The sequence below is a fragment of the Porites lutea genome, chromosome 4, assembly GCF_958299795.1.
Source record: "Porites lutea chromosome 4, jaPorLute2.1, whole genome shotgun sequence".
NCBI lineage: Eukaryota > Metazoa > Cnidaria > Anthozoa > Scleractinia > Poritidae > Porites > Porites lutea.
The window spans coordinates 20716301-20732181 of record NC_133204.1 but is presented as its reverse complement, the minus strand read 5'-3'; the positions used below and the strand labels follow the sequence as shown (position 1 = coordinate 20732181).

Sequence of the window (15881 nt, the reverse complement as noted above, 5' to 3'; positions counted from 1 at the left end):
CCCTAATCTCACTCTGTTGTGGCAATCAGTAAAATATAATCTTATCAAATTCACTCGACACTGTCGACATCGAAGTCATACCTTAAAGTTAATCGTCCTATTTACAATGAACGTATTCAAGGGCAGTTATTTAAAACTTGTTAACTAGTCTTGTACGAAGGCTAGCTATCGAATGAACCAGCAGGGAGAGCAAGTAAGACAACAAGAAATTCTTGAGCGCAGTTTAGTTTTCTTTTCTCTGTGCAGCATGGGTAATCGCTCTCATTCTAGCCTGTTTCAGGCTCCGTGGTGAAAAGTCGTTTAGTAAAAAGAAATGTGAAACACGCGCAGGGGCTGGGGTCCCGCCGCCGCCGCCGCCGCCCCCTTTCCCAGTCGCGCGCGTCGTATTTTCGCTTATTTTCATCCCCACTATACTATCTGAGAGCCTGGCACAGGCTGCTCTCATTCAAAGTTTCATCCCTAATTGCGTGGTCGTGTTATTCATTTTGATCTTTTGCCAGCCTAACTATATACCAGTTCATATGTTTTACTATTGCCATTACACATATTCATGGTCGATTTCGTCGGGCCCGTAATTAGGCGCGGGCACATGAGTTTGACGTATATGTAAGCGTCATTCGAAAGGAAAGACCAAAGTTGGAAAAATTCTGTGTCGCGCTCGTTTTTTTTTTTTTTTTTTTTTTTCTATTCATAAAAGAGCTTTTAAGTGTCTAAATGAGACTCACTGATGACTTCGCCACTGGCTTGGGTAGTTTCCAAGGTTCAAAAAGTTTATTGTTCAGTATTCTTAATGAAAGCTGAGCACTTGAGAGAAAGCGGCATATTATTATGTCTTTCCGACCACCCTGCTCGCACTTATCAAACAATATTGAAAAAGTAATTGATCTGTTAATGTGTTAGAATACTTCGGAATGTGCTAGTATCAATTTGATATGCTATTTATTCTCTTTAGCGCCATTTCTTTGTTTATGCGTTGTGTTATTAGTTAAGTTCATTTGTTTGTGCCTTCGGTTGTTTGGTTACTTTAAAGTAGTTGTTTATTGGTTTATTTCCAGTCCTGAATGTTTAGATTTTTACCACCGCTTTTCAAGTAACCGAGTCCTGTTTCCCTCTTCTTTTTTCAGAGATCCTTAACTTGCAACGTTAACTGTGATCTTTGTCGCTCGGCACTGAAACTTGAAGGAGCAATTAGTGCGTCGTGGGCAGGGAGATATAAATAACCCTTCCCTTGAGATGTGTTTCTTACACAAACTATACAATAGTAGTGCTCATTTCCCATTAGTAAACCACTTTGTTATCACGTTGCCTTTGTGCATATACTTTTATTATAAACCAATTGACGTAGCTTTATTGTGTTGTAGAAAATGCGGCAAATGATTGAACATGACGCTTTTAGTGGTAGTAAATATCTTCACGCATTTGAAAAGTTGTCTTTGATGAGAGCGTCTAGAAAGTTTCGGGCGGGTATGATTGGAAAATTCTTTTCTGAAAGAAGAGAGAAAACGAAGCACGACTTGGTTTTTACGGTTGTAAATTGTGACCGAAGTATGGATGATCTGCCAAGTTGTTTAACGTTGCGTAATATCGAGTCAAAGAAGGACCAGGAAGACAGGAAAAATGGAACAACTTGGGAGGAACGTTTCGCAAGGAATGCGCTTCCTAGAGAAGTTATTTCACCGGTCCTTTGGCCGAGATTGAGTAAAAACAAGAAAGATTTCAGACCTGAGATACAAATAGAAGGGACTTCTTTAAATTACCAAAGTGCGCCTCTAGCGGCAGATGAGAAAGATGTGAAGGAACCTTGTTTAATTTCCAGTCTTGAAGAGCAATCTGATGGTTTAAGGAAGGACGAGAGTTCCGCCGATGGCAGTGCTGAGAAAAGTGAAGAGCGAAGCCCAAGAGGAACACCTGAAAGCATGAATTCATCAGGCGAGGTACAGAGCCAAGATATTGACTTGAATATTTTAGAGTCTCGGAGGAGCCTTAATCCCAGTCCTTGGAAGGAAATCTGGTCTGTTTTACACGATAAACGTTTGGCAAATTGTCTGCTTTCTACCAAAAGTGTAGAGTTTGCACGCGATATTTCTGGAACACCATCTTCAACCAGGACAATTCCTCACATAAAAACCAGGAGGGAAAAACCTCAAAGGATACCGCCGCTTTGCAACTTGAGGAAAAATGTTCCGACAACTAAAGAAAAAGCGAAAGTTCCTTCGTTTGATGACGCGTTCACGGCATTCAATACCTTTTGCAAAGGAGGGCAAGATACTGGTGTTGCTTTTGATATTTGCCCAGAATATGTTAAATTAAAGGATTTGAAGGACCATGGTGTGCAAAGCGAAGGAGTTCGACATGGAGGTCGTACATGCAAAACCAACGAATGTAAAGGCACCAAGGCCGAGGTATTTGGTTTACCTAACATCGCGTGCCCTCCAAGTGATCGCTATAAGAGCAAGTTTCGCGTAAGACTACTTCCCCTTGTTACAAAGAGCGATTCACTGCCGAATCTGACTTCAAAGTCTACTTCGGTGCCTTCGGAACTCATCGTGACTACCCCGATACACAACGCCAGGTCAAGCGAGAACATTTCAGATGACCTTGCGAGGAATGCGGAAAGGCGAAATGACTCAGTTGAGGAAAACCACACCACAAACGTCTGCAGGCAAAATCGCTCTATGTCGCTCGATTCCGTTTTCTCTTTAGAATCTTTTCAGGCTTACCATGCTGGTAAAAGCGCCGGCGGAAAAATAAACGTTCAAGGATTTAAAGTCTTGCCGGAAATAAAGCGGACCTCGCCAAAAAAGTACCAACAAACTTTGAAACAAAGTGATAAAGTTTCTAATATTTCTAGACAATCGACTGTTATAACACTCCCTTGGAAATGTAACTAAGATTTTAATAATGATTAGTTTTACTCAGTTTATTGAGTAGTTATATTCATCCTGCATGAATTACTGCAATCAATGATCATACCCAAGAGAGCATCGCGAACGTAAATGAGGTCACTTTTATGTATACATTTTTTTATTATTTTGTTGGCTATGACTCGCGAGCCTCGCGTCTTCCCGCGATGGCCTCGCGAGTAGCGTGCATTCGCGCTTTTACCGTTCTCTTTCTCTCTCTTGCCAACTTTAAGGACAAAAGCACGAGTATTTTCATTTCCTATGTCTTCTTCTTGTGTGCTATCTCCTTTTCATTAGTGACGTATTCTTTTCATAACTTACTAATGATTTGAAGTGTAAATTACCAGTAAGCGTACACCGAAAACCACACGATTGAAGTAAGGTAGAAAGAGAAACTTTGATTGTCATATGCCAAAGATCTAAAAATCGTTACCCTCAATAATAATGAAAAGATTTTTTAAATTGTATTTCATACCTACGCCAAAAGAAAAACGAGTTTTTAGGGGAATTACTTTTTTGAATATTCATGAAATGGTTTGTACAATACAATACAAATAGTACCTGTTAATACTTTTCCTCTCCCAGATATACTTTCCTCTGATAAATCAATTCTCTTAATTCCAGTGTAAAACACCAACTTAAAATATGGTCCTTCTATAAAGGTTTAACAGTCGTGTTTTTTTTTTTTCTGCAAAAATATTGCTTGAGCAAATTGATTTTTCTTTGTTTATGAAAAAACAGACGTTTAAATCTTGTGGCAGGTGTGTTGAAATCCATGAGAGAATGAATAAATTAACGATTCAATTTAAAAACGAAATTTGGTATTTTTACAAGTGACAATTCATCTCGATAAATTTGAGTCACTGGCTCTCGTTGAACTTACATTTCTAAACTTTTCTACTCTGGTCTATAGCAAGAAACAAGAGAATGAGCAAGACCCAGCGAAGTCAAGCTGATTTGATGCCCAGTCTCTTCAACATTCATAGTAAACAAATCCAAGAGGGAAAGTTTCTGTACTCTAACGACGTGAAAAGCGTCCGAGACCTGTTTATCTATAGTGAAAAACATTGCGAGGCAAAATCATTCGGTAAAATGGAGGTTTGGATTAACGAAAAAAGCAAAAAATCGCGGCCTGTTAGAGGAGGATTTCAACAGTCTGGCAGTTTCCTTGGTCGTTTAAGGGCTGAGACTTCGAATGATGTTACTTACAAGTTTGTTGCTTCGCCTGAGTTTAAACCGGGAAGTTACTTTTTGCTGCCGGAAAATCAACCTAGTTTTGACTATAATGCGTCACGTATTGACCGATGTGTTCCATCGCATTCTTACATTAAGCCTAACAACCGATTATGCAAAGACAATTTTATGCGGAAAGAGTTTTGCGAAGTGGTTGGGAAGGAACTCTGTCTGAATTGTAATAGTGGCCGTCTGCGAGAGAAGTTTAATCGCAAAATCAGTTCCTTATATCCATGTCTTGAATATGATAAGGATAAAAGGCCTTATGGATACTGCCCAAGGGCAGTTCGTCTGACAGAGCCTTTGCCATCCAGAATGGAGATGTTGCCAAAGGAGGGGCTCAGTTTAACTGGAAGAGAGAGTGTCGCACTCGAGGACTCCCGCAGGATTCGATCGGGACGGGAAAATTCTTTAAGTAATACTATAATACAAGTTTTTATGAAACCAAGACCCTACACAAGCTGAAATACTTAACTACATCAGATTGTTTATACTGAAATACGCTTTTAATAGTTCTCAGTATATGGGGGTTATGATTCGCTGGATTAACAAAATCGGGAAGTTCCTTTTTGCTGCCATAAAATTATAATTGTCTCCTTATTCCCAAGGCCCAACACTTCTCGACTTTTGAATTTAAAGCCATAGAGAGAAGATATAAAAATTCTATTATATCTGCGGGCGTTTTTTTTTTTATGAGAAAGGCCAAAGAGCTATCAATGTTGTAACCACCACAATGACTTTATGCCACTTTTAAAAAGCAAATATAAACATGTGAATAACCTTGTTAAAATAAATTTCAATGTAACTGCTGGGGAAATCGAACCTTCACAATTTCTATACTTAAACAAGAGAAAGCGCTATACAAATGATTAAGTTCAGTGATTACTGAAGGGAAGTTGGTATCTTTTAGCACATTCTCCCAACTTATATCCCGTATGAAAATATATGAGAATAGTTTGGATACTGGGGCCTAAAGGGTTTAAAGATTCACAGCTGACGTTTCGAGCTCTGGCTTGTCAGATCGATTTACTCCGACATTGCCTCGCAGTTTCTTTAGAAACTAAGTTAACCCCAGTTGGTTTATCACCTTTCTAACTATGGCTCGCTTGCATTGGTTAGAGCACTGACTGGTATCGTATGAGAGGTCAAGGGTTCGAATCCCATATAAGCCTGAATTTTTCAGGTTTTCTTTTTGCAATTGCATAGGTTGTGCACCTACAAATGCTAAGATCCTCTTTACATTTAATTTTTCATCCCGTATTTCTGGTGTAAGATATTCACATATTCATTATTTCACCCTTTATTCACTATTAAAAGGTAAGCAACAGTTAATCTGAATTTTCCATGGTAGGTGCTCTAAAAGAAGGGCTTTCTCGAAGGTAGTTAAGTTTTCGCTGTAACACCCGTTTAATGTCTTTCATAGTGAGGTACACAGCTCGCCCGATAACCGGCATTTCGCTATTTAATTATATCCTTAATCCATAAAGTATTAAGCAATCATAACGGGAATTTCAATGAAGTGTTTGACTTAGCCACAATAATAGACGAAGCCGCCACATGATTTACGCTATTGACGTTTCGGTTTCAAAAGAAATATTTAGGGTTGGGAGTCCAGTTGCCCACAGTTTAAAGCACGAAAGTGCCACGCAAATGCTTTACATGTACTCCACAGTCTTCACATCTATTCAATATTTTAATAACGGATGCTGAATTGTTATTAAGAGTTAATTAAGGCCTTTCCGAGCCAATAACATAAATGCAAATAATCCACTTTTGTTAATATAATTGTATTCCTACACACAATTGAAGGCTTATTTGTCTTCACAGTCACCCTATGGCTTGCATTGTTACCCCAGCAACACTTGGTTGCCGCGAATGTCGCACATCAGACACCGTGTCAATAATCACATCTCCCATTTTTTTTCCTTAACATTTCGTATGGCGCACAAAGCGAACCGTGAATGTACCTTACAAGATGTACAAGACATCTGGAGGCCATGCACTTCTCAAGTGAACTTAAAGAGGTGAGATGCTAGCAATTGATTCGGCTTTTCTTTGATGAAGTCTGTCCATAAACTTACTTTAGCCTTCAAAGTTGAGTAGCCTCTACCCGTCTTCAAAGTTAGAATGCTCTTTTGCATGGACAACCAACGACCTGCATGGATGATTGAAATCAACCATGGAATATTTCTGATGTTGAGAAAGAGATTACTAACAGTCCAATCTTTGCCGTCAAAAGATTTCCCGTTCATGCGTTGCCGAGAGAATAAGTTTACAACTTTCCAATAGGTCTCGAATTAAAGTGGTTATAGTAGTTCTTGTCGTTGCAGCCAATGGATTGAGTCTGTTGAGGATTCGAGAGAATATTGTTATGTTTACCACTAGCAGACAACAATCATGATACGATAATATTGTTAAGGTGACCTCCAAAGTTACATCGATATTCGATAAGTTCACAGCTGACTAAATTCTCTCTTTGAAAGGTGTATTGTCTTCAAAAACTCGTCCTTTTTATTCCAAGCATGCTTTTGAGGGCGATATGTCAAAATATCTCTTTATGTATGTGAAGACTTCGGTTCATATCATTACCAGTGGCAACTTTGCGAACTAGTTTGTTCAATATGTATAAATTATATTTTAAGAACACGTTTCTTGCTCTCAAGTGACGAGGGGGGTACCAGCGGATGTCGTCATAAGCTTAAGATATCACCTGCATTTCACACAGCAGTCGGGAACAGTCGATAAAATTAGTGACACATATCACGTTTTCTTCATAGGACACTTCAATTAAGTCCTGAATTGGTCACACTTAACGAGCTGCGTTCAGTCAGCGGAATCCTCCTGTACTGGGTGGTCCTATAAAAGGAAGTGTAATTTGTAACCTCGTTCCCAGGTTTCTCTACAAATAGAGAACCCTGCAAACGAGATTGGTGTACTTTGTTGGATTGGAAAAAGGCGTTTACTTGAGTGCTTTCAAAGTGACAGCCTTGATCGCATTTTAGTTCTCTAGTCGAATGGTCACAATTCTTTTATCGCTAAGACATGAAAACACATTTGTGCGCATTGCATGTAGTCACATGCTTGTGACTAATTTCAATTTGCATTCCACAGGATTAACATTAAAACCGTTACAGTTTCCTTCGATAGCAACAAAATCTGCGAAATGCCACAAACTTGTTCAAAGTCCGCCACACTGGAGCAGCTTGGGATAAGAGAGACTGATATATTCAAAAGTGAGCATGCGCCAACGAGCGTCTCAAGCGACACTCGACCAGAAGTCAGTCTGTGTCAAGATTATGTAACATCCACAAGTACATGCGCAGTCGAAGACACCCGATCCGTCCACTCGAATTCAGATGGCTCACCTGACAAGTCACCACGAACGAACATTTTATCGCGCATGGCAAAAACTAAGGCCTCTTGGGTCGAAAACCAGAAGGTTCCAGAGTATTTAACACAAAGAAGAAGTCCAATTCTGTGCAAGGGTAGTCCACTGGGAAGTTCTTTGTTAACACCATTCATGGAAAGTAATCTCTCAACGGATAAAGCAACGAAGGGATTTCGCGATGGAAAGAAGTTCGATTTATTGCCGATTTCAAAATATTTGGCTCAGTATCGAGACGAGAGAAAAATCCATAAAGAGAAACGGTTGCCTCTTGTACGAATTAGTTCTTATCACACCTACTGCGGGTGCATGGACAGCTTAGGATTCTGGGATTGTGCGGAGGGACAGCCAAACAGTGCCAAACAAATGGCTACTTTCTTTACAACCAAAGACGTTTTTAAACCATATCACGCTAGGCTGCTGCCTACTCGAGGCGAGGCCTTGTTCGTTGAACCTTCACAGGACAAGTTGAACGCTTACATAACAACGCGTGAGATAAAGTTACCAAGACTTCACCGCACCGGTGGAAATGAGACATTTTTTACTGAAACAAGCGGTGGATTGAAAACGAGGAACGGAGGACTTGACTCGAAGCGAAATGTCTATTTTCCAGTCATAGTTAGTTAAAGGTCAATTTATTCTTCATGGTGAGACGGCTTATTTGATTTGTGGATGAAATGGAGAAGAACCAGGGCTTCAAAACTTTTGGTGTTCGTGTGAGACCACATGGGTTTGAAGTTAATGTTTTAGAGGTTAGGTGGAAACTGCGTCACTGTCTTGATTGTTGAAGGTCTTGAGGGGGAAGTGCTTATGTCTGGAATAACAGGTAGATGAAAAAAAGAATGATGAAACGCCGGGTCCCTCACGGTTGGGTAGATGGAGTGTTAACTGATGATGGTAATTCATGTAGTATACCGTTGTCAATAAATGAAGAAGATCCTTGCTTAATAAACATAGTACACAAACCATGATAATTAGCATCATAATCACCACTATCATGGTCATAAATATTAATTTCTCGCCAACATTGCAGTGAAATGAACTGAAACACAGTGGCTAGTCAAACTCCAAACTGAGCAACTCGTCACATATTTCATTCGAGGTATTCCCGAGACATGAGTTGCTTTCCCCTAACGTCGAACGCAATTAATATTCATTAGTAAGACAGTCCATTAAACACTTAAGTAGTCCTAAGAAAAAGGTTAAAGGTGCTTAACGGCCCATAGTGAATCATTGCTCCTGTTAGAGAGATGTTTAGCTGGCCCATATTCTTAGCAGCAACTATACTGGCGAATTTTAACCAGGCATCCTTCCTACGGGAAGAACAGCCACTGAATGTCTGCCTAGTAAAGAGCAGCTTGATTGATCAAGACCCAAAAATATGATACGAATTTCTTTCTTTTGAAACGATCTCACTAAGAAGAATAAATAGTGAAAGAAGCCGCAGCACAGACAAGTGAAACTAATCGATCACAGATCTTGCTTATCAGAGTAAAATTAATCCTGAGTTGGTAGTGCTGTGACACCCCAGACTTCTGAAAAACCTCACTGGCAGCCATTTTGAATAAATTTTCCACAAGTATAGTCTACATAAGACTCTTATTGATTCATGCCCCTAACTATAGTGTTCAACCCATAAAAGATATTAAAAGCAGTGTAATCAGGTTCTGCCAAAAAGCAAATAAATAAATAATGAGCTTCTTAGACCTTAGGGTTTAAACGCGTGACACTCTTCGGAGCATGACTAGTATTATTTGCTCTGCATGGAGATTAGTTTAGAGCATTAGACTGTAGATGTAGTTATGATATTTGAATTATGTAGAGTTGGAAGTCCAGTTGCCCACAGTTTAAAGCACGAACGTGCAAACAAGTTCTTTACATACACTCCACAATCTTCACTTCTCAGCTCAACTCTCATTTGAATTCCATAGTCAACAAAACACTGAGTTCTAACCTGTCCTCATCGACTATTAACCCAAGGAAAACGGCAAACAAGTATTCTTTGTTTATAACTTAGAAATGTTCGCGCTCTCAATTCAAAGACATTTTATGTGTAAGAATAAACTATGTCGGTACCAGGGATCCCAGTACGGGTAACAAAGAACAGTAACACGGCGCGAGAATATCATGCTGACACAATTTAACTGTTGTCAAGTTTAAGAAAAGCCCCAAAAAACCTAGGATCCAAATTTTAAATGATTTTAGGTCTCGTTTTAATGAGAGTTAAGCCTATGACAAAAGAATCGTTTTCCTGAATAAGCGCGTTTTCTTTATGATCAAGAAAACCTAAGCTAAAAGTAGTTCAGCACGATAAATAAATAAAATGTTGTTGAACGGTAGCAGCTACGTCTTTCTTTGAAAGGAAGTAGTCACCATAAATTGAGTAAAAAATAAAGAAAATACCGTTATAAGTAAGAAATTTTTCCCGTATATATTGCAATCGTGACAAATCCGTAAGATTCCCTTAGTTAATTATGCTTCGCTTTAAAAAGCTGAGACAAAAACGGTAATTTAAATCAAAAGCACTGACTTAACACAAAAGTCAGTGTTGAAATTATCTAAAAATGTACTAATTTCAATTCTTGTTCATTATTTCCTTTCTTTGTATTTGTTATAGTAGAGCTACCAGGGAAACAATTCGGCAAATTCGACCGGAGGTGCTGAAGTCCTAGAAGTTTAAAATTTTACTGGGATATCGTTTGTTGATTATTTAGTCGTTGATTATCCAGTTGATTATTGAAATTTTTATATGTTAAATAATCAACTAAATAATCTTTACAATTCTTTTATTTCACAACGATAGAGAAGCCAGAAATGTCGAGATTAAATTACTTCACATTTTGTGAACTTATCTTTCAGGTGCATGCCAAATGCTCGTCTGTGGCCTATAATCAGATCATATATCTACTTTTTCTTTGTTTGCTTAATCTTTCTTTTCAAACTTTTAAACTTTCTTTTCAGTACATGCAAAGCACTTGAATTTTTAATAAGTTAATGCTGTAAATTTGAATTTGTTCAAAACACAAAGGATCTACTCTGTCCGTCTTAAATGACCTCAAGTACCTGTAAACTGTTTAAACGAAAAGGTCAGGTTGCAGAGTTAAAACAGCCCATAGCGACTTTGTACCAGAGTTTTAGGAAAGTGCAGTGGAGGTCCCTTTCGTAGGAACTTTTTAGGTATCAACTTATATGCAAGCTCGAAATTTTCATTGAATACTAAACCGACGAGCAGTTCAAAATTATCAGCATTTGCATGGCATCCACTCAAGAGAACGGTTTCTGCTGGTCATAGACGGAAACAACATTGGCCGCAAATGCACTCAGTTAGCTACGCTTTATTGTTGTGGGAAATTATGTGGAGACAGAAACCAAAATATCGAAGAAACAATAGTTTAGATGTGAGTGGAAGCCGCAAGGAGGTTTATATGGCGACGGAAACTACGTCTGACAGTCTTTTTCACATTCAGGAGAATGTTTCAAAAGGACTATGTGACGAGGAGTATCAATACTGCGATGTAACAGAAGATTCATTGCTTGTAGAAAGAGATTGTAAACTTCATCGGAATAAATGTCTTTCTGAAGTCACAACATTGCCAAGAAACTCCGTTTCTAACAAGTTAAAGGCGTCTCATGGACTGAACCTGCAAGGTGCCGCTAGCAATGGAAATTCAACTTTTCAAGCCAATTTTGAAGATGTGGAAAACGAAGAAAGCGCTTTAGGTTTAGTTTCCTTTTCTTCGAATATAGCCGGCGACGCAGTTTCATCTGAGTTCAAAAACCAAACTTATGGTGGTAGCAAATTGCAGTCGAAAACTGTTGTGGATGACAAACAACAATCAAACAATTCAAAACACTTTAACCTAAAACCAGATGGAAGCAGTCCCCAGCCAGGAGCTTTACCATTTCTATATAAATCGCACCAAAATAAGCCAAGAAATTTAGGTGAAAGAAAACAGCTAGCCAGAGGAAAAGAACCCAAAACTCACGATTCTAACATTGGAATCGTGAGTGGCAAGAAACTGTCATATTCACTTCCTCCTGAATTTTGCAATTTGCGACACTTCCTTCCACTGCTTACGCTAAGTCAGTGTGCTGATTATGACTCGGCTGTAATCGAAGCTGTTCGGGACTACAATGACCCATGCACTGGTGCAAACACACAAATCTATTCACCGTATTGATTATACAGTAAATCCTTAAATTAAGGCAAGCAAACTTCAATGGAATTTTGAGCCAAAGGAGTGGAAATAAGTCCTTTTTTGGCCACAACATTGCTGGGAGGGAGGGGGGAGTGGGGGAACGATGCCGATCAAAAAATTGTTATTGGGAGCAGAATCCTACGTAATAGTTACTTGGAAGGGTTTTTTCACACAGCCTCAAGTTTTTTTGGCCTCCATTGTTGTTGCACGATTCGATTAAATCCTCGCGCATGACTATTACGTTATATATGATAATTTCTTTGCATCAGAACAGGTGGTATAAATGTCCTTAAGTACACTTCAGCATGAATTTTGTTCCCAAGATATATAAAAGTATTAAAAAGGTTCTTATGAAAAGATGCATGTCAAGAAATACTTGCTATAGTTGAAGTGGTTTAAACTGTTAAATATTGAAACTGTGAAAACAGAGTAAAACGGTAACTTTCACTTTTAATTTTGTTTTCGTCATTTCAGCTGTTTTCTATTCTATGAGCTGTGTTAAAGGAACCGTTTTTAGAGGGAACGAGCCAACTACGTGTTCTTGCTCTCAGTTGCTTTTTATTTGCTCGAAGATAACTTTCTAACCCACTTACAATTCTGTCCTTTCTATTCTCAATCTACCGTTGCTGCACCTTGATTTCATAGTTGAGCATAGAAAAACCAATCGGCATGACCCATCCACTTGACTCGGATTCATGCTTGCTTAAGGCTCTTTCCGTTTTGTCAGTTCGAGTTGTCTCTATTCATTACCCAAAACAATTTTCTTTGCAAACTGATTGCTTTACGAAACCTAGGTTATACCACAGTCAAAATAAAACCCAGCGCGCAACTGTCAGTGAAAATCGAAGATCACAAAACATCAAATTCAACACACAATCAACATAAAATAAAATTCAGAAAATTACTAAAATTACTCGTTACAAAGTCATGCCAAGAATTCAAAATACTAGACTGATGTTTGAAGCTTCCTCATCAAAGATGACTGGTTAAGCTTTTCCTTAAATCGATTACAGGCGTGACCAGAAAATTCAAAGGACAATCTTCAAAATCCAACATATAAAAACCTGCAGAAGACAAAAAGCAGCCAACGGGAAATTTTGAGAAAAAGACCCTAAAACAGCAACAAAGCATAAATAAAGCTTTCTGAAGCCTTTTTCAGCATTTTGAAGGCGGTGAGTAGGAAAATGGGTGTGGCGTAATGACGAAATTCACCCCCTCAGTGGAGGGGGGGAGGAAAGAGCTTTATGACAAATAACCCACAGTAGCTATCCTAGACATCCAGTCCCCTCAGACACCGTGAATTACCTTTTTTCCAGCAACGCTATCCTTCCAAGGACATATCATTTCTTCCACATCTCCCAGCCAGCAAAAATTTGCCTGAAGAACAGATAGTTTGAGGACCAGATCCACTGGGTGCCCTTGGGAATACCAGACTTAACATCTAAAGATAAGGGGTCATTCAAGACCAAAATCACTAAAAATATTCCGATCTAAATAAAATATATCCGCTGCATGAATTCCTTGGAAAAAAAGGACAAAAGAGGACAAAAACTGTGTTAAAACCAAAGATAAAGCCAATTCCTGGAAATCTACAGAAAAGGTCAGGGTACGGTAAAAACGTCAACTGTTTCCAGCGCCAGTGTAAACATATGTGAATGTGTAAGAACAAATCAAATGCTACTATAATCACCTGTTTCGCACCGAATTCATGACAGCAGGGAGTATCGGATATTGATAACAAGTTGATATAGCTGGGCTAAAATTGTAAAATAAACAACTAAAATGACACATCAGAATACACTGTTTGTTTTTTCATTGTTGAACAGTTGCAGAAACTACTGTAGTGTTTACATCCTCCGTTTTTTTTTCGACATTCCCTCTAACCTTCAAAACAGATATTAATCTCTTCAAGACGACAGTATAACGCACCACCCCGTCATTGCTAGCTACACTGTTTTACAGGAAAATATATACTGACATGACTGGGCATAGTGAGTACACACTGAGTGATATTCAAGATATTAAGAAGCAGATACTCCACTGGGCAAATTAAGAGCTAATTTTCTCAGGCATGATAGCTGTTTATTAAGGAGGAGTAGAAATGGTTCACGGCTTGGTAGAGGTAAATTTTCAGTGCAAGTGTAAATCCATTCTCTTTTGCTGGTTTTCGGCCCACAAAATCAATGCCAAGGTGAAATAGGACAGTATAAAGATGACGTAAATATCAACTACTGAAGTACGCGTCTAACGTCTTTGGCACGTGCATTTTATGTAATTAACGTAACGCGGGCGGAGTCAGTTTGCACGTTTTGCATCTGAGTGAGTTTATTATGATAAATTTGTAAATGAGAAATAGAATTAACGCACTTGTTATATCATAGAACGGAAAAACTATTTTCCGCATTTGATGACAGAGATAAATTTGATGTCTTTACGAATTGATAGTTTAGTGAACTGTCGTCACACAATTTACGTCGAACAGATTGCTCACTAATCAAGGTTGATGGTCATTGCTTTCGGCTCACCTGCTTGAAAATTCCGTTTCTAGTTTGACGTGTTTTGAAAATTTGCGTGCAAGCCCCAAATCCACGTGCGCTCTGAGCACCATGGGTAAGTGAGAAAATTTGGTGAACCAATCAACTTTCAATCTTAATCTTTGTTGGCCTGAAGTACACTCACAAGAGTTCCAAAGAACTGCCAGCTACACAGACTAATTTCTTTCCTGGCTTTTGTCCATATGACATATACAAAAGTTAATCGTATCTGAGATAAGTCAAAGTTTTGTTATGTGAATGAAAACACGGTTACCTCCAGACCTTACCCAAAAACTGAAGAGAGTCCGCCGGATTCTTTAATTTAAAAATGGAGGCTATGGACATGAAAAAAGTCAGTTAATTACAAATCTGAGTTTATTTGCTCATATATGCTAAAACGAAATATAGTGTAAGGTATTCACCGAAGTATATCTAATTGGAACCTTCGCCGAACAAAAGGCTTTCGACCACTTACAGCGCCCGCTCTGTCAAAAAAGGGGGTAAAAAGGTCAGGCTGGCTGTACAGCATGGATACGGCTGATGGCTGAGACAAAATTGGTTTCAGTCGCTTTTACAGTGAAACTTCAATTGCACAGCACCTGGGGCCTTTCTTTCTTTAGGGGCCGGTCATTGCTACATAGTTATAACAAACTTTGCTTTTAGTACACAGTATACGTAGTTAACGTAACGCCTTAGTACACGTTAAATCCACATTTTCAGGTTATTAAGCAAGCTTTTTATTTTAGTAATACGGTTTATAAAAACAACATATCGAAAATAGCATATGACAACAACGTTTTGCATACATCCTACCTTAGACAAGTGTGAAAATGATAAGAGTATAATTTCGCAATATTGAAATTATCATGTTTCAGAGTAAATTACCACAAGACAAACCAGCTCTTGCAAACTAAAAAAAACTTTTTCTCGAATATTCCTTGTTTATTATTTTTCAGAGGGAGAAGAAAGGGCTTAACATGATTACGCGATTATGAAAATAAAATATATGGTGACGAAATTGGCCGCAGGCAAATTAAACGCCATTAATAGACGGAAGAAACACAATTGAGCAGTAAATGAAGAGAAAAGTAGCTTTTAGGTCTTTGCTTATCAATTGTACCTATCTTTGCCTTAATAACGAAGAAGTAGTAACAATCTGTTATTTGCTGCCTAAAGAAAATGACATGTGCTAAAGGCGTTACATTGGTGTGGCCGTTTAATAACAAAAAGTACTCCCTTCTGAGTTTACATTTATTCAGTAGAAATAGCCTCAGGCGAGAAGAGCTAAAATTGACTGATCAAAGAAAGAAAACAGATCACCCTTATTTCTAAGTTCCTGCGGGGAAAACATTAAAGTGATCATCAGTATTAGAATTTGAGCGACTTCGATATTTATCAGTCGTTATTGCCAGGATTTGGTAACCGTCGTTTCCTTCTGTTTCAACACAACGTAGCTGTTTCATTTACATTTTTTCCTGTTACCGCTCGTAATTGTTATTTAATAGAAACCCACGCGAGATTTACTTTTATAAAATGACAACCTACAGCACTTAAACACAGTTCATATTGAGTGCTAAAAGATTGACTTTTAGTTACGAAAGCTATTAAGGTAAGCATTCAACTTAGT

The 15881-nt window shown here is 38.5% G+C and overlaps 1 protein-coding gene across 1 annotated transcript; it reads left to right on the top strand.

Annotated features, from left to right (window-relative positions):
• Positions 1 to 5874: 5874 nt before the first annotated feature.
• On the top strand, positions 5875 to 9020 carry LOC140935040 (uncharacterized). The gene is made up of 2 exons (XM_073384574.1): positions 5875 to 6160; positions 7248 to 9020. Exons 1-2 carry the CDS (start codon positions 6012 to 6014, stop codon positions 8146 to 8148), a joined length of 1050 nt encoding a protein of 349 aa, XP_073240675.1. The 5' UTR covers positions 5875 to 6011; the 3' UTR covers positions 8149 to 9020.
• Positions 9021 to 15881: the final 6861 nt, after the last annotated feature.